The sequence below is a fragment of the Musa acuminata genome, chromosome BXJ2-6 (assembly GCF_036884655.1).
Source record: "Musa acuminata AAA Group cultivar baxijiao chromosome BXJ2-6, Cavendish_Baxijiao_AAA, whole genome shotgun sequence".
NCBI classification, from domain to species: domain Eukaryota; kingdom Viridiplantae; phylum Streptophyta; class Magnoliopsida; order Zingiberales; family Musaceae; genus Musa; species Musa acuminata.
In genome coordinates, this window is record NC_088343.1 from 17,016,928 (window position 1) to 17,036,934 (window position 20,007).

Genomic DNA, 20,007 nt, shown 5'->3' on the forward strand with positions numbered 1-20,007 from the left:
GCGTTTGTACTGCTGCCAATATGCTGCGTGCATTCACCTGTTGCTGCCGTTCCATCTTGTGTGATTGTTGTCGATGATCAACGGATGTGATGTCTCGATCGGATTGGACCAGTTGTTCTAAGTCGCTCTGTTGAAGTTGACCCCATCAATCAATCTGATCAATGCCACGATGCCCACTTACTATTCATCCTGGTGAGAGAAAGGTTCCGACCATCAGACATGGTTCGCCCGGCTCCGTGGCTCTATATTGACTCGTCGCCCACCACTTGAGCGGAATAACGTACCGCTTGGCATCTGCTCACCTCCGCTGCCCCTCGTCTCTCTTATTATTGCTCGTCTATTATTTTACCGCCTTCTCGTCTCCAAAATCCGCACCTCTCTTTCTGTGTCTCCGCATACGACGAAAGCAGCGAGTAAATGCGAGGGTTCGACGAGCCCCGACCCCAAATCTAGTGCTTGTCCGTCGACGGAGCTCCGATCCGCCAGCTGCCAATCCCTTCCTGAGCTCCCCTCCTGACGAGGTGATGAGCTGAGCCATGGGCTGCGTCCTCGCCAAAGAGGCCTCCCTTAGCCCCACGCTCTCCTCCTCTGGCCGCAGACGGCGGGAGAAGAAGCACCCAGTCGCCGACGGAAGCAAATCCCAGGCCGCCCTCCCTGGGATCGAGATCGCATGGCAGGAGGACGCGGAGTGTCCGGATGGGAAACGTCACTCGCGGCGCAGGCGGCAAGGACCCGACCCCAGACTGAGCAGCTCCCCTGGCCACGTCCACGGCGAGCTGGTGGCTGCCGGCTGGCCCTCCTGGCTCTCTAATGTCGCCGGGGAGGCCATCAAAGGCTGGACGCCCCGGCGTGCTGACACATTTGAGAAGATCGACAAGGCGAGCTTCCTCCTTTACTGCAGCAAATTGTACCTGTTGCCACTTCCATTGGGGTTTCGTAGCTAAAACCAGTGTCCATTTCTTTTCGTGATTTAGATTGGACAAGGGACCTACAGTAATGTGTACAGGGCGAGGGACATGTTGACGGGCAAAGTTGTGGCAATGAAGAAGGTCAGGTTTGATACCATGGAGCCAGAGAGTGTCAAATTTATGGCGAGGGAAATCCTTATTCTGCGGCGGCTAGATCATCCCAATGTGGTGAAACTGGAAGGTCTTGTCACGTCCAGGATGTCCTGTAGTTTGTATTTGGTGTTCGAGTATATGGAGCATGACCTTGCTGGTCTTGCTGCGAATCCCAAAATCAAGTTCACTGAGCCTCAGGTTAGATTTTAGTGATATGCAGTTAATCCACCTCTTAAAGCTATCATCTTTCTTGATATGTCTACCTGACATTGCACTTGAGCAGGTGAAGTGTTATATGCATCAGCTTTTGTCAGGATTAGAGCACTGTCACAGTAATGGTGTGCTGCACCGTGACATCAAGGGCTCGAATCTTCTAATTGACAATGAAGGGTTACTTAAGATTGCGGACTTCGGCTTGGCTACATTCTTTGATCCTAACCATAAGCATCAAATGACCAGCCGAGTGGTCACTCTTTGGTACAGGGCGCCAGAGCTTCTCTTGGGAGCCATTGATTATGGTGTGGGTATAGATCTTTGGAGTGCGGGCTGCATTTTAGCTGAGTTGTTAGCTGGCAAACCTATTATGCCTGGGAGGACCGAGGTAATCTTTTGATTTGACACTGTATCAGTATCCAGAACTTCCACATGATACATCCTGAAAACTTGTAATAAAAGAGAAAACCCTTTATTGGACATATAACTGCCATTGTGCATATTGATGCTGATCACAGAAGGATGATAATACTAGAAAAGACTTTGTGAAATGTACTCTGATAAGATCCATTCATTCCTTCTGTTACATCTGGTGCAATTTACTTTTTAGAAATTTACTAAACCAAGATGTGATATTTGACAGAGGTATATGATAGGCAAAATAAGTCATTTAGAATGCTCCACATAAGAAGGGCAACAGTTCTAGGTGTTATAGAATGCTTAATGCAATTAGAAGGTGAGATTCTGACGACAATGCAAGTCTAGAATTAGTTTCATGTATTACAGATACCAAATTGATAAGGAAAGCTGGAAGATTTGATATCAGTTGTTAGTGGCTCATTGGTGGCTGGAACTCTAAACATATAGTTGATAATAAAAAGGAGATGCAAACATTTTATCAGCTTGATGAAGCAAGATGCACTGAAGTGTAAAATAGATTGGTTTAGGCTTGATGTCATGTTTTCGTTGGCAAATCATGGAATATGTGTGCTGGTGGTTTAACATGTACTTCTTGGATCAGTTGACATACAAGGAAATTAAAGACAAGGAATAATTAGATCTTGCTTTACTCAAACTAGTAATTCCTGCCAACCAATTCTTCCAGAAAAATGTTAGGATCTTAATATAGACATATCTGCCCACCACTCGTCATAGATATATTACCATGACTATGCTGGTCTCACATAATCGCAAAACATTAATATTGTTTCTTGAAGGTATCTATTTATCACTGCTGCTATCTGAATGGCTTCATTTATCAGGTTGAGCAGCTGCATAAGATTTTTAAGCTTTGTGGCTCCCCTTCAGAGGACTATTGGAAGAAGTCAAAGTTGCCGCATGCCACAATTTTCAAACCCCAACAACCATACAAACGTTGCATAAAGGAGACATTTAAGGATTTTCCACCATCATCATTACCATTAGTTGAAACTCTTCTGGCAATTGATCCAGCTGAACGTTTAACTTCCACTGCTGCACTAAATTGTGAAGTGAGTGTCATAGAATGTTTTTTCTATCCTCCAGAAAATGGTTTTAACTTCCACCATCATCATTACCATTATATTGCATATCTTATAACACCATATTGTTAGTTGCACTAAAAAGAGTTACTTTCATGCCACGGTACAATTGAAAGTTGTTGGAAATGTAACTATCTTATTGCAGTCATGGAACTTCAGTGTCTTGGTTTTTATGAATGTTGTAGAAGGAACTTTTCTTTTATGAATGTCGACTTGATTTCATCCTATAAGCCCGGGGTGTGATGTCTATTTCAGCTTTTGGTTCCTTGGACCAAATGCCTTTCACGCTCATGCAAAAATTATTTATGAAAAACTGCTGTACTGAAAGCCAACTTCTCTATGCATCTTGTTACACGGTAAAATTACTTCTGTTCACTGCTTTATGTCATGGAAAAGCTAAGACACTTGATTGCTTGACAACTAGGAAAACTATAGAAAAGACAGCATATCTCATGCAGTTTTTAAGCTCTCCAGTTTGGAGAAATCATATCAAGAAATCTCTTTATACATCAACATTTTTTCTGAACTTGATATGCAAACCCTTTTTATTGGCTTAGTAGGTAACCAATAGAAGGTTTGAAATGAGAATGAATAGATGAAAGGATCTGAGCTTTGTGAGCAGAATGCACGTATGGCTTTTAAGAACCAAAAGTGTACCTTCTAAGATATATGAAATTCAGTTTTATTAAAGATATTAGTTATTTTAAAAATGTTATTTTTGTTTCTATTTCTTTTTTTAATTTCTTTTAGACTTAGTTTGGCATGACAATTACTTAAGGTAATTGAGATTAGATGAAGGGAGGTATGATTTTGTCCTCTGAATATAAGATGAAAGCTTCGGTCTTCCCAAGCATTGTCTCACTTTTATGCTTTAGTGCTTGCTGCCAAGGTTTGAAATATCGTATCGTACCAATGTTTTGAGGTTTGCTCAGTACGATATGGTACTGCGTACCGAGCGGTATGCTAGGGTGTACCAAGCGGTACACCTAATTTAGGCATAAAATCCTCCGAAAATACCTGAAAATAAAAAAAAGTTAGGATAGGATTTTTAAGTTAGAAATAAATATAGTAATAGTATAAGTTTAGAAAAATCAATGTAAATTAGGTAAGAATAGTATCATATATCTTTTTTGGACTTTGAGGAATAATCTTGTGCAAGGTTCATATTTCAGTCTATTACAGACTGTCCTTCTATAAATATTGAAATATCTATAGAAAAATCTTTTGAATTGTTAGATTATTTTGTTACAATATAAACTCCAAAATTCAAATGAATTAAATAATCACATATGTAGATATACCTAATTGTTGATTCTATCACCAAAACAAACGACGGGCTTCCACGGGTGGTGGATTGGGGTCCTCAATCCTATACATCTGCATATCAATATGATATGTTTATTGGACCTAATCATAAAATTGATCCCAGGACATAGTGTATTGATACACAGTATGTCATTGGTGCATCAATGTGGTGATGATCGTAGGCTGATCGTCATGAATCACATTTGTCCGAGGTAGCTCGTGAGGCATATATTGGTGAATGTCAGAGCTTTTACTTTCGCTATTGATCTGCTGCTCTGTATCATACTATTGCTCGGAGAAGTATGACCAACTATCACGTAGTGTTGTTGGCCATATGATTCTCCATAATACGACGAGCTTCGTTCTGTGTCTACATCATGTAGATTTTGTCGCATCTGCTCAAATTCATCCATTACCTTCCCCTTCCGCGCATAAACTTGACTAGTACCTCGTCGAGTTCCATGATCTGAATCTTGGGTGATATGTATAAAATATTGCTTCTCGGCCCATGCACCACCCTCAAGTTGTGTAGGCGAGACCAACGATTGCCCAGCATCACTGCAATCATCCGTCGAGGCACTGCTATCTGTGTTGTTGTCATGTCTCTGGACCGAGCGAGTTGCTGAATGCGATTGTGAAGGTGTCTCGTCGCCTGATTCGATCCTACGATGCGACTGATGCTACTGTCTTCCCTTTTTCCTTTGCACGCTGGGCGGACGATTATGACCGTTGGGTGTCTGTAGTTCCTCGAGCAATTTGACTCGATGCTGTTTGACTCCTACCACGTTGTGATCGAGGGGGATTTTCTACCTGTTGAGATTGCGCTTCTTCTTCTTGCCTCAGTGATAAAACTCGAAGGACGTTAAGGATCTCCCGCCTCATCAAGTAGAGGATCCTCTTGGTTCTCTGTTGCTTTAACCCAATCTAACATCGGCTCTGAATCTTCATTGTAAAATTGGAGGTCAATGGGATCAATATCTGGTTCCTCTAGCTCCTTTATCCAACTCAGCACATCGCAACCTTAGCAGCATGTTATAATGGACATATATATCAGTTTCTCTAATTGTCCATACGAGAGTTTGTTACGGACCTTAGTGTGAATCAATGCAAACGTTGACCAATTACGTTCGCAACCACTAGATGTTGTCGTCTGTGAAAGTACACGAACGACAACCTTCCTTAAATGTGGTGCATCCCCTCCAAATTGTAGCCACCACTCGATTGTAAAAAGATATAAACAAGATTTTATTAGCATAACAAATAATTAACATCAAATATAATTGATAGTCAATATGTGTAACTTTTTCTCACCAGGATCCATAGTATAACGACACGATATAGCTACAAAGTCAGAGAATGAATCAATTGTTTCTCAAAATAATCGACTCTCAATAAGAGCATCGGTTGCATCAGTAGTGTTTGGCAACAACCGATATATAACATTTCGTAGTGTCGTTAGTAAATCATTTTGCGTTTCGAGAGATATTGATATTGAATTGTCGGGCTTAGATAATACGTTGCAAAACATAATTTTGTTAGTATAATTTTTTATTATATAAAAAATAATAAATTAAATTATTCTAAATATAAATTTACCTGCATTATGGATATCTTGATCCATATGAACTTCGGTCTGACGATCAATGATCCGTACATATTGGTCGGCCTTAAAATCATCTTTGAATGCTTTCCTGATCTCCTCTCTGGTTGAAATTAGCATATATTTAAGGTACGCCATCTGTGGACGTTTGTCCATATCGACCTTACGGAGAACAATATAAAGTGGTTCCACACCTTTTATGATTTCTATCGTGGTCTCTCAAAATCTAGAGGAAAGAATGGACTTTTCTATCTTCTTTCCATCACTCAATCTCGAATCTCTAGAATCAAACCACTCTTGTGAGGTGGTCATTGCCTTCAAGCTATGTCTTTTTTGTTGTAATGACTTTAATGCAATAAAATTCGTAGCAAATCGAGTGACTCCAGGTCGGAGTATCTCACCGTTTACATACTTTTGCATTAAAGCGTGGACCCAATAATGATTATATATAAACTTTGTAATTGATTGTGCTCGAGCTACATAATTCTTGATTGTGTCCAGCTCACCAATATCTTTCAGCATTAAATCTATATAATGAGCTGCACATGGAGTCCAAAACAATTTTTTTTCCATCAATTGCAAACTGGCCTTCTTGAAATTCACTCCATTGTCAATTATTATTTGGACAACATACTGTGGTCTGATCTCCTCTACTACAGTGTCCATCAAGCTCTCAATTTTGTTTGCATCTTGGATCTTTTCAGAAGTATTAACTGACTTATGGAACACCACTCTTCTGTTGCAATAAACAAGAAAGTTGATGATACTCATTCTTGTTAGTCCTGTTCAACTATCACACATCAGTGTCACCCCATATTCATCCTATTGCCTCTTGAAGGATTTGATCCAATCCTTCAGTTCTGCCACCTCCTCATCTAAGTACACGTCGTAAATCTCCCTCGGTGTTGGAGGTTGGATCTCCGTTCCAGACTTTTGAATAGAAGAGACCAAGCTCTGATAATATGGACCTTGTGCTGTGTTGGCTAAAATCCTGTGGAAATGCCTTCCCAATATCCCACTTCTTTTCTTTTGTGTATGCATCATCAATCCATGTCTGTTTTGCTGTTTGTGGAGGATAGACCTGTGGATTAATATCAACAATATCTGGTGCAGACCTCCTGCCAAGACCTTTCATAAATCACGAAGTCCACCATACCTCATGCTACTAGTTCGGCCTAACTGAGGAGGAGCAGTCGGCTACCTCATGCTGGTCGACCTCTGGATTCCACTACTCTTGCCATACTCCAATTGTGAGTCAGGTCATCAATGTCTCCTTACTTCATTGACCATATATTAATGCTCCAATGATGCACGAACCCTAGTTGTGAGATCCGGGTCGACTTCATCGTCACAACCCTCATACTGATCATAAAGTGGTTCCTGCATAGCCCTATAATATTCTTCTTTAACTCTTGCCTTCTTTTTTAATGTATCTTCCTTTGCTTGTTGTAGCTTGTTTTGAAATAATTTACGGATCTCTGTCGTAATATTCTTGCATTTTGCAACATCAGGATATTCGCCAGCCAAATGCATCTTCACCCGAGCTATTCCTCCATCATTGCCAATGTAGTCACAATAAATACATTGCCAATAATGACGGTTTCCATCTATCTTTCGAGCATGAACCCATGCATTATCATGTGGCTATTCCTTTGGTATCATGATCCTACCAAATTTAATTCAAATAAGCTATAAAGTTTAAACATATTGAATTGACCAAATATGTCAAACACCCTAATGGGTATTAAAGACATTGAATTGATATAAAATCGATCAAATTTCAATTAAATCATCATTAAAATGACCAATCGCAACATTCAATAACTTTAATAAAACTTAATAAAACTTATTTTACTATCATAAATATCTTTTAATATTTAATATATATGAAATATAAATATTTGACCTATTAAGTGTCTAATTTTGAATTAGTTAATATTAAACACATAAATCATAATATTAAATATCTTAATTACTCTTCAATTAAAGAAAGAGAATACATACCTTTTGATTACAAACTTCTTCCTCTTAATCTTCCCAAATTAGCCTCGATTCAATTTACAAATCGTTGTTTTGTAGAGTTTAGGAGAGCGCAAATATGAGAAAAAAAGAGTTTGAGATAGTTTATGAGAGTATGAGAGTGAAATATGAGGGAAGAATAGTTTAAAAACCTATGAGAAAAAAATGGTCAAAATTTTGATCGTTACCGCTCGATATAACTCCGATACAAGGCGATGTTAAGTGTTCCACCCTGTAGCGGGCGGTCCGCGTATCGATATCCTGTCAGACTGATACGTACCGCCCGTATCGGGTAGTATTATTCGAAACTGTAAACTTTACTTGTTACTACATTCTTAGTAAGCCTGGTAAGGCTGGTTTAAGATTATCAAAAGAATTTCAGTGTGTAGCATTGACCATCTAGAGATGTATTGGCTAGTAACAAGGGGTTAGTTTATGCAACCAATGATCACTACTGTCCATATCAAGATGTAGCTTAGATATGCAAGCCATCAGGACAGTAGAAACATCATAATTTTACTGGTTTGGCATCAAAATATCGAAGCTAGGGCTAAATTAGTCTTGCACAGAAAAGGGTTCCACCTACTGATTTGGGTTGGAATTAATGCGAACTTACAAGAGATTTGCATTTGTTGTTGGTACCATGCTTCATTCTTTATAGCAGTTCATACACACATCTCTTGTTCTCAGTTTCTCTACTTGGTAGATGATCAAGTTCATAACACGCTTTGTTTTTTATAGTTCTTCAGTACTCCACCATATGCATGTGAGCCATCGAGCATGCCAAAATATCCTCCAAGCAAGGAGATGGATGCTAAATTGAGGAACGAAGAAGCGAGAAGGTTCTATCATTTTCCTATTGAATTCTCAAATGAATTTTTCATAGAGCTTCAGACACTTTCAATCAAATCATTTCAATAATTTTCTTGTGTGGTCTTGCTGTTTTTTTCCAACAACAAACAGGGTCTAGTTTCTGTTGCTTCAGAAAATGATCTGATTTTCTAAATGTCTGGACACTATTGTTAGCTTTTAGTTTATATGGTTATATATCTGATTGTTCTATGTGGCTGATGTATTATGAAAGTACCACAATGGCACTCATGTTCAGTGATCGAATGTTCTTAATGAAGTAAATTGGTGGTTCTTTTTTCTATTTAGTTCTCTTTTTTCTTCACCTAGTCTGCAGAACTAATTGCTAGTGGTATCGTTCTTTACCTTTTACATCAAGTTTTCTTTGTGAAATTAAATCCTTTTATTCATTCCTTGTCTCCTCAGGCAATTCTTGGAGGATTTGTTTATCTACATTGTCTTTTGCAATATACATGAACTGTGAAGTGATGTACGAATTATTCATCTTAACTATATTTCTGAAATTCACTCTATTATTCTGTGATATTAACTTATGCAGGTTGAAGGCTGCTGGTAGGAAGGCCAATAGCAATGTTACAAAGAGAACACACACATTTAATCGAGCGATTAGGGCAGTTCCACCCCTGGAGGCCAATGCTGAGCTCCAAGTTAACCTTGATGTATGTTCAAGAAAAAACTGTTACTTTTTACTGAAGATTATTTGAAAGTAATGAAATTAATCGGGGACTATCCTGGCACTTTATGTAACTATTGTTTGGCCAAGTCAAAATTTCACTTATACAGTGATTTAAATAGGTGCTCAGGCGCTCGCCTAGGCGCTCAAGCGAGGCGAGGCAAGGCCTGAGCGCCTCATGGGTGAGCCCAGGCGTCGGGTGCCTCGGGCGAGCATCTGATTCAAAGAAGGCAACCGAACCAGACTTAAAAGTCTGGTTCGGTTCAATAGTGGTTAGTTGGTTCAATCAAACCGCGCAACCCTGAGCCAACACAAGTGCTGCTTCTGCCTCCACCGCCAACGCTTTCTGTTGCTGCCTCCATCGCCGAAGCTTTCCGCCACTACCTCCGCTGTAGACACTGTAGACTGAGCCTTCCTCTATCGCCGACAGACAAGTCCAACGGCCTAGCAAGAGCCCATAGCTTCTTTTTGTCATGTCTCCATGTACAGTTCCTTCCATTATCAAGGGAGAGGACCACATGTTCCTTCGCCACCTTCGCCACCGACGGATGCCCTTTGGAGCTTTCGCCGCTGTGAGCTTCCACCACTGTTGCTGCTGTCGTTCGCAGCGCTATCTTGGTTGTCTTAAAATAATCCTTCATCGCTGCTGCTACCACTTTCCACTGTTGGTTTCCACTATCAGTGACCCTTTTATCCTCCTTTGTTACTGTTAATAGTTTTTTTCTCCCCTACTAACTACTGTTAATAGTTAGTAATATACTGTTAATAGTAGATCCTTAATTTAATGTCATATTTTTATTTAAATAATCATATTTATTAATTATATTATATGATTTTTGTATTTTAATATTTTGGAGCGTCTCGCTTCTCTCGGGCAAGCACCTCGGGCATTTTGGGACCTTAGCATCTTTTGGCGCCTAGCGCTTTTTAAGTTACTGGACTACATTTGATGTGAACTACTATCCATTTCTATAGTTGAAGACCACATATCTATTGGTAACCGTGGACCCACTACACCTTTGAGGCATAGTTTGGAGTCTTTAGACAATTGAAAGTAACCTACTGGATTTAAACAACTAGTGCCCTGCAATCAAGGCGGAAACTAAGGTAATCTTCACAGTTTGGGGTTACATGATACCATGGAAACAACCTTAATCAGTCTAAGAGCTGACTTAAAACTAAACTATCATAGCTTTGTTAAACAGATTAGCTTCTTTGTTAGGCCATAGCAGCATTGATGTTGCTAGACAACTGTCTAGATGATTTCCCATTTAGACTTAATATCTTAAGAGTGTTGTGTTCATTCCTTTGGGGCCCATAACTAAATTTTTATTGTCTCCTGTATGCTCTGCTTGCTGTGTTATGCATTTTTCTTCTGGAAAATTGTGTGGCTTTTGTGTTTGTAAACTATACTGAAGGTATAGGCTACATGAATTGTATATAATGAGCTTCTTTCATTTCAAGTAGATGAATTCATGGTCTTGATGATTCTTTAAATGGATAATCTAAATGGCCTCTGCGTTTGTAAACTGTACTGAAGGAATTGACACACAACTCTATATAATGAGCTTCTTCTGTTTCCGGAAGTTGAATTCATGGTCTTGTCATTTCTTTAAATGGAAAATCTAAGTGGCTTCTGTCTGTGTAAACTATATCGAGGGAATAGGCAACACAAACTTTATACAGTGAGCTTCTTGCATTTCAAGTAGATGAATTTTAGATCTTATTGGATTTCTTTTTCTCTGCCAAGTATTTCCTCCCAAGGACCATCAATAACAGGCTTAAATTTGTAGTGTTTTTTAACCTTCTCTCAAATTGTTTTGGTGAAAGATAGTCTCTGTATAGAAGCTACAGATGACTTCCCTAAGTGGCTGTTAGTTATCTCTAATATATTGATGAATCTGTAACTTCTGTTGCCAATACAATTTTGTGAGCTACTCAGTTAACATGCATTTTTTGCTACTAACAGAGAAGGCATCTGATCACACATGCTAATGCAAAGAGTCAGAGTGAGAAGTTCCCACCACCACACCAGGATGGAGCACTTGGCTACCCATTAGAGTCCTCATATCATATGGATCCTGCATTTGACCCCCCTGAAACTTCATTCAGCACAGTGTTTCCCCACCAGAAAGGGGGAGTGACAACATGGTCTGGACCATTGGTTGATCCTGTTGCTGTGGGCGACTCAGGACGAAAGAAACAATCTGCGATCAAGTCTTGGATGCCTGCTAAAAGAAAGCAGCCTGTTGGTGCCAATGCTACCAATGAAACTCACAAAGGTACGGGCATCTCTCTAGTCCGATAACATACAGGCCATACGACCAGGCACTTGTTTATTAGTTGAGCATTGTCAAATGCTGGTGTAGTGAGTTAGAAACCCTATTAGTTGGTTATGGAGCTAAAATATAGCTCCCTGTATCCCCTTTGTTCATTGTTTTCTGCTATATCTGCTAAATTTTTGGATGGTTGGCGTTGAGATAGAGGACTAAAAAGAGAATTGTCGTCATATATATTCTTTTCTTGTTTCTTGTCCTTAAATTCTCGTATCAAATACTGGATTTTGGCTTAGGTAATTTAAGTCAAATAAGTGTATGGGGTCCTGGAATCCCCACATCCCTTTAGTTATTCCATTATGTGCCGGCTTCTTTCCATGCCCTACCATCACAATGTGATTTTAGATTTCTGTGTACTGCTAATTTGAAAAGTGTGTAGTGACAAAGAAAAAAAACACTTATGTGCTTTTTATATGTCCATTTTGCATGATTTTTTTTTATCGTAAATAAAATTTCTATTACACATGTCAATGTATTAGTCTGGCATTCTGTCGGATACTAGTATTGCAAATATCAAACTCTTCATGGAACATGTTGAGACTTGGGGAGTAGCACCTCAGTGACTAGTTCTGCTGATTATCTTGAGGGATGTGGTTTGACTACATTATCTTGTTCTCTAATTATGGAAAAAACTAGGCTTATGTTCTCCATCTGTTGCTTTATAAGAGTGTCAGGATAAGCTAGTTAGGAGCTGCAAATGGAGTAAAAGAAACCTTCAAAAATGTGATGCTTACTGTTTGTTTATCTGCTGAATTGCAAAATTCTGCCATCTGATTGTTTCGTGTGCTCATGGCTGGGTTTGTTTGCTGAGAATATGAACAAATTGTCTTCATCCATAAATATTTCCCTTTCCTTTTCCGAGTTTATACAATTTATTTCAAGAAGTTTGTAACAAATATGTGAATTCTCAAGTAATTATCGAGCAAGTTCACAAGCAATTATTGGGCAAAAGGGCGAACGTAGAGAGTTCCAACTTTAGTTTGTAAAGATTAAATGTTTACAAAGTTATAGTTATTGCAATTATTGGGCAAAGATAGAGAGTTCGAATTAGCTTTGCTAAGATATTTTTTTTAAAGTATTTCAATTAGTTTATTTTTTTTATAAAAAATACGTGAGGAAGAATCTTATCCTTACAAGCTTATCGGTGGCATTAATTGCCTTTCTATCAGTAGCGTGGGCCAATGGCCGACAAAAAAGTGGTACTCGTGACATCACAATTCGACCCCCAAAAAAAATAGTTCGCCTCTCTTACAACTTGTCATTTTCCTAATATCCATAACTTTGCTTGCCAATTTCATCATACGTATCGTAAGCCATGCAACTTCGTTGTAGTTGTCGTGTACTAACCTTTTGTATAATACATCACCCGTGTGACGTATGTGACGTAGTGGATCAACCTCCTCGTAATCTTCTTGTCCTCCGATTAAAACACGAACGGAAACAAATAAGTACGTGACAAAAGAAGAGGAATCACACATAATTTTATAAGCTTCGAACAATCTTGCAACAAATATCTCATATAATCACCCACAAAATTCTCATGTACATGTATTTATTATTTGATTTTATGATCCTAATTAATTAGTTAAGATATATTAAAATTTTAATTAAATTCTAAATAAGATTATTGAGTAATAAAAATAAAATCTAAGATATCTTAGAAAATGATAATGATGGGAGAGACCTTCTACTTATTATCTCAAACCCTCTATTGTCATAGTTTATAAAAGGATAGAACTTTTTATGAACGAAACATCAAAAATAAATATTATAAATCTATGCACAATCTCTTTTAGTCTCTATTCGATCGTCCATAGTAATTCTGTGAAGGACAAGAAAAGAGGAGAATGCAAGTCTAATTCTTATTATAGATTGATGTCACTATAGCTTTCGGATGTACATTTGTATATTATATAAAGATTTTTTAAATAGCATTGAAACGTATACAATCTTAATCTTGATCTATCATTATTTGATTTTGATTATGATATTAATTTTTTTTATATAATTATAGCATAATTATAGTTTTGACCAAAATTTGACTTTGATCAATGCTGATCTATGGCACTTGGTTATTGACCATATTGACCATCTTAATTTAGTCAAATTTTAATTTTGATGGAGCCCTAATTTTTTGTCGATCCTCGATTTTTGATTGGATTTGATTCTGAATGTATTTCGATTATTTGACTAGATTTAGTTTCGATCAATCTCATTATTTGATTTCGATTATGATATTAATTTTTTTATATAATTATAGCATAATTATAGTTTTGACCAAAATTTGACTTTGATCAATGCTGATCTATCGCACTTGGTTATTGACCGCATTGACCATCTTAATTTAGTCAAATTTTTATTTTTTGTCGATCCTCGATTTTTTATTGGATTTGATTCTAAATGTATTTTGATTACTTGACTAGATTTAGTTTTGATCAATCTCATTTTGATCGAATTTAAAAAAAAAATAATTTTTGATCAAAATATGACTTTGATCAAATTTAATTTTGACTAATTTAATTGGGATGATATTTAGCCAAATTCTAGGCCTGCCTAATTAAATAGGGTTGAGTGATCTAACTTAACGTTCCATGCAAAATTAAAAATATAAATTATAATTTTTCTATAGTTTTCTCATACGCATATTCATAAAATTTTACTTGTGATAATTTTATTCTAATAATTATTTTAAATATTTAGTTAGTTATTCACATATATATGTTTAAAATTATGAAATAATTTTTTTTTTTCACGACATGATTTATCTTTTATCATAATTATAGTCATCATATAAGTTTAATTTTATGCTAATTAATATTTAATAAATATTATAATTATTATTTTATTATTAATAAACTATTTTTATATAAATTAAATTAAAGAATATTTTGTGAATATTATTGTAACTTATATCCCTATGTTTTATCTAACTAATAGCTATTGAAGTGACCAAGTATAATAGGCTTATGGGATATGAATTATAATAAATATTTTATTATTTATAAGATAATTTAAATTATATTTTATATTATTATATTAGTTTTTATGATTAAAGTGGTTTGGATTATTATATTAAAAAATTATATTAAAAAATTAGCTTTAAATAATATTCATAATAACACATATAATTAGTAGATTTAGATAATCCTAGAGGAATATCTACTTCAAATAATTAGATGATAGGGTAGCACGATAATATTTTGGATATCCTTGTAGTTTTGGATTGTATACTAAATATAGTAATATTATTCTATAATGATGTTATTAGTCATCCATAATTGTAAAATCTTATGTGAGCACCAGATATATCAATATTTTATCCAAAGATGAAATAGAGCTGATATCAATAATTTAAAATTTATTAAGAAATCGAAGCATTAATATTTATTATTTTTATTATTATATTAATACTTCTTTCATTATATTTTTATAAATATTTTTATATTTTTTGAATTAAATTATTATAAATGGCTTGAGCATGTGTAATTTATATTGGAAGTTAGATATTGGCCATATTTGTTGGAAAGGATTATATGCTTAACTATTGAAAGTTCTATGAGAAAAATAATTCAAAAATTAAAAGTCTTGATTTTAATAATTATTAATAATATTTATATTTTATTTCATAATATAACTAATGCATAGAAATATTAAAAGATTGATTTTAAATTATTGATAAGTCATTAACTACCACCTTAATGAAAGAACTAAGTAAAGTCCAATATTATAGTATTTGATGAATTTTATGATATATCATCATTATGACCGACAAAGTTACGATATTGGATATAAATATAGATGAGTCTTTCATTTGTAATTTATTATTAATTCTCTTCCTTTTTTTGGCTTATTTAAAATTTACTATGACACAAATAAATGATAAGTGAAATTTAAATAAGCTAGTTAGTATATATATATTTATGAAGAATTGAGATTAAAGTGTGAAATACTCATAACTTAAATGAGTTGACTAGTATATATGTTGTAGATAACTCCATATTCTATATTTTAGTGAAGAGAGATATTTTATCACATTTATAAATAACTTGTTTAGATATGATAACGTATCTAATTTATGTAAGGTCTCAATTATCGACACCTTTATGTGTACATAAATAGAGTCGAGAGATAATTAGATTGAAAAGTTAAAATTATCAAATCCGATAGGAATGATAAATTATATGATATATATGATGAGTACAATCATAATTATGATTCTTTTGTTAGATTAAAAAAATGAGATATTCAATATATCTTACCATATGTGTAATAACATAATAAGATTATTAAAAGGTAAAATTGTATTATTATGAATATATAACTATGAGTATAATGAGTTGTTCTTGATAGTCATAAGTGTCTTGCAAGCCAATCACGTGAGTGATGACACGTGTGACTTGACATACAGTCTTTTTGATTATTTTATTTTGACATTTTATCACTTTATATTGATTGTTGCATATACACATGTATATATTGTGATGTCTTTATATTTGTGTAATGGAAATCAGATTATGATGAAATTATGATAATGAGATCGATTCACTTTTAAACATAGATCCTAAATAATCCCAGTCATATGTCACTCGAGAGGGACATCGAAATAAATAGACAGGCTGGTGTGTTGTATACCCGTCAATATGATGGATATAGCTGATCTCATAGCTGCTTGTGTGGGGATCCTAGGAATACAACATAGGTGCTCATTGGAGAATGAGTCCACCGATTGATCCGCTTACGGAATGTTGGATAGTTGATGATGCCTTATTGTCAGACAACAATTCTGTAGTCTTAATGGTGTATCCGACCCTTAGACTTAAGACACCAAGGATTTTATGTAATTCTTTAATACCGGACTTATAGGTCTAGAGGTTTCAGATCTAACACAACCGATCATCGAGAGTAGTAGCCAACCTTACAAGGACTATTGAGTGTCGATAGAGGATCATCCACTCTCAGTGCCATGAAAAAAAATATCTTATGCTTTCTTGCTCAGATAAATCTCTAGCCAGGGTCATTCGGATTAAGAGAGAAAGAGTTCTCCGAGAGAATCCGATTGGAGCGAGACTCGAGTAAAAACCGTATGGGTCTAACAGCACCATACCCAGTATACGGTCTCTGGAATATTATATGGATGATGGACTATAGGTACATGGTAACTGAGGACAAACTGGTCCAATAGATTGGATTCCTCTGTATCGTCTAGGGACTGTAGGGTAGTGGCCTAGTACGTCCGAAGTTAATGAATCGAGTGAATTATTATCAAGATAATAATTCACTGAGTCAAAAGGAGTTCTGGCAGGTATGACTCACGACCAACTCGATATTGGGCCTAGAGGGTCACACACATATGATAGGTGTTGCGATGAGTAGAGGTTCAGATATGAGATATCCGCTGGAGCTCATATCTTATTGGATTTCTAATAAGCCCCTGAATTATTGGATCTTGTGGATGAGATCTAATAGGAGCCATGTGAGATTATTGGATAGAGATCCACTAATCTAAGAAGCTTGGGTAGTTGGATGGAGATCCAATACCCAATCGGGTAGGATCCATTAGGGTTAAGTTGACAGAGGGCCTCTATAAATATGACAAAACTAATAGTTCATAGGTTAGAGCTTTTTAGTTGCCTCTCCTATTCTCCTCCCTCTCTCCACCTCAAAACAGGCTTGGAGTTTTGAGGAGCGTCATCGTAGCCCTACTATGCGGATCACTACTAAAGAGGAGGGCGCTTGATCTCCTTCACCCTCTCCGAGAGATCTACCTGGATTCATGAATATACAATCTCCCTAGGTAATACAATATTTAATATACGTAGTTTTCTATTTCACGGATTTTGCGCACCAATCTTCGCACGATAACGAACACATCTTTGGGAATTAGGGATTTTATTTTTTATATTCTTCTATTGTACATGTGATGTCACCTCTAGATTTCCCAACAATGGTATTAGAGCTAGGTTGTTCGTGCGAAAGATAGGTTTTGAACTGCGTGTGTTATTTTTTAGAGAAGTTTTTGATGTCAAAATCATCGATGCAAAAGTGAGAAAGGGCAGCAACTATTGCTGCCCTTGTTGCCCTTGCAGATGGCAACGCTACTATCTGCTTGTAGGCTCCCGCCGATGGGCTGCTACAGTGGTAGCCACCTGCGCATGGGCATTGTGCACGCAGGTACGATTGCCTGTAGAGGCACATGCGGGCGCTGCACCCATGAGCACAGCCACCCACGGGGGTGGTAGTGCTCGCAAGGGTGCCTGACCACAGGGGCGGCACCGCCCCTGAGCCCCTACAACGGCCGTCGTCGACAAGGTGGCGATGGTGGCAACATAGCAAGGGAGAGGGATTAGGGTTTTTGGGCAAAAACGATAGTTTTACCCCTCGAAATTTTAAAAATTCTAAATTTCATTCTTTGTCCAAATTATGAAAATAGCCCTAAGAATTCAAAAAATTTCCTACATGTCCTTGATTTCAAAAAATATTAATTAATTAAAAAGTTTAATTGATTATTATTTTTATTATTATCCAGTAGTCCTACATCATGATGATGTGTACATGTGATGTATAATATGTGGACGGATGATCATGGACCGTGTGATGATATGTGTACTTATGATTATTATTATTAGGGCCTGCGTGCCTATGATTAAGTTATAATCACACGAGGAGGCGTAGCGGGAGCGTGGAAGTGATAGCGGGACCCATGAGGTTGAGACGGACAATCGCGATACATAAAGATACGTCGAGATATTGACGAAACCGACGAGGACAAGATGAATGGTCATAGGGCATGGAGATGCACCGCTGCACACATAGATCTTGATGTGAGTGATTAGGCCCATTGGCTCGGGCCTAATCACATTAGGCTATGGTCTATGATCATCTAGTGTAATTGCTCATGTGATATGTGGTTGCTTATACACCTCCTAGATATGTATATATATTTGCATATGATGTAGATATATATTAAATATGTATGTGTGTGACACGTTATATTAGGAGACCAAATCACAATCTCCTCTCTCGATAATATTAAATCGGTAAACATGAGGTAATTAGATCGACCCACTCGACCTTCCATCGTTATAGGTAGGGACCAGTTCTCGGTATAGTTTAAGTTGGTCGAGTCCCTCGATGACATATCATCGAATCAAACTCATCTTATAACGATAGTGTTTACTTAACCGAACATTATAGTTGGTCAAATCCCTCGAGACCATGGTGATTCAGAGGTCGAAAAGAATAGGAATCACAAGGAGTTGTGATCGGCAAGAGTTGCATACATTTTGAGCTTAATATGATTGGTTAGAGTCCCTCGAGGTTATACTAAGATGCTAATTGGATCTTAATTCCCACTAGAAGTCTACCGGAGACTTCCATTTCATATGCTGAGGGTGTCGCGTGACTCGTTAGTAAAATAGTGGGAGCAGATTAAGATATAAGACTATATCTTGATTGTTTATTTTTATAAAATATGCATGTTATTTATTTATGCTACATCTTTATTTTTAGAAAATGTCGCTTTCAAATCCCTTACATGACATACTTGATGTCAACCGCCTCACTGGTCCAAATTATATAGATTGGCTCCGTAACTTGAGAATTATTCTCATGGTAGAGAAAATCGCATACATTCTTGATATAGTGATGCCTATGCTCGAGGAAGGGGCAAGCGAGGATGCGATTGCTCATTATGTGAAGTACATTGATGACTCCACTCCTACTCAGTGTTACATATTGGGCTCCATGACTCTTGAGTTACAGAGACAATATGAAAAAATGGATGCTAAATCCATTCTCCTATATGTCCGCAAACTGTTTGAGGAACAGGGAAGGACTCCACAACATAAGATATCCAAGAGCCTCTTCCGTGCTATGATGATTGAGAGGACACCAGTTCAGAACCATGTCCTAAAGATGATTGAGTGGATAGAGAAATTCATAGGTCTAGGAATAGTTCTAGAGGATAACCTGTGTGTGGATCTTGTGCTTTAGTCCCTATCAGATTCCTTTTCATAGTTTATAATGAATTTTAATATGAACAAACTTGAGGTGACTCTCCCTGAGCTCCTCAATATATTGAGGGAGGCAGAGAGCACTATCAAGAAAGAGAAGCCAGTTCTATATATTGGTGAGACCAGAAAGAAAAGGAAAGTAGAAAAGTCCCTTCAAAAGGGCAAGAGCAAGGGTAGACCGGGAAAAACAAATGTTGTTAAGAAAGATCCGGCAAAAGACACAGGCTAGTGCTTCCACTATGGCAAAGATGAGCACTGGAAGAGAAACTACAAAGAGTACCTTATAGAGAGGGCGAAATAGAAGCTTGGAGAAGCTTCAGGTACATTCATGATCAGTCTCCGGTTGTCAGAATTTTGTGATAGTGCATTGGTATTGAATACTGATATTGTTTATCATA

The 20,007-nt window shown here is 36.9% G+C and overlaps 1 protein-coding gene across 1 annotated transcript; it reads left to right on the forward strand.

The window, feature by feature from the left end:
• Window positions 1–348: 348 nt before the first annotated feature.
• On the forward strand, window positions 349–12,062 carry LOC135615131 (probable serine/threonine-protein kinase At1g54610). Its single transcript, XM_065113245.1, has 7 exons — window positions 349–878; window positions 975–1,259; window positions 1,345–1,662; window positions 2,537–2,764; window positions 8,460–8,560; window positions 9,127–9,247; window positions 11,231–12,062. Exons 1-7 carry the CDS (start codon window positions 537–539, stop codon window positions 11,567–11,569), a joined length of 1,734 nt encoding a protein of 577 aa, XP_064969317.1. The 5' UTR covers window positions 349–536; the 3' UTR covers window positions 11,570–12,062.
• The last annotated feature ends 7,945 nt before the right edge of the window (window positions 12,063–20,007 follow it).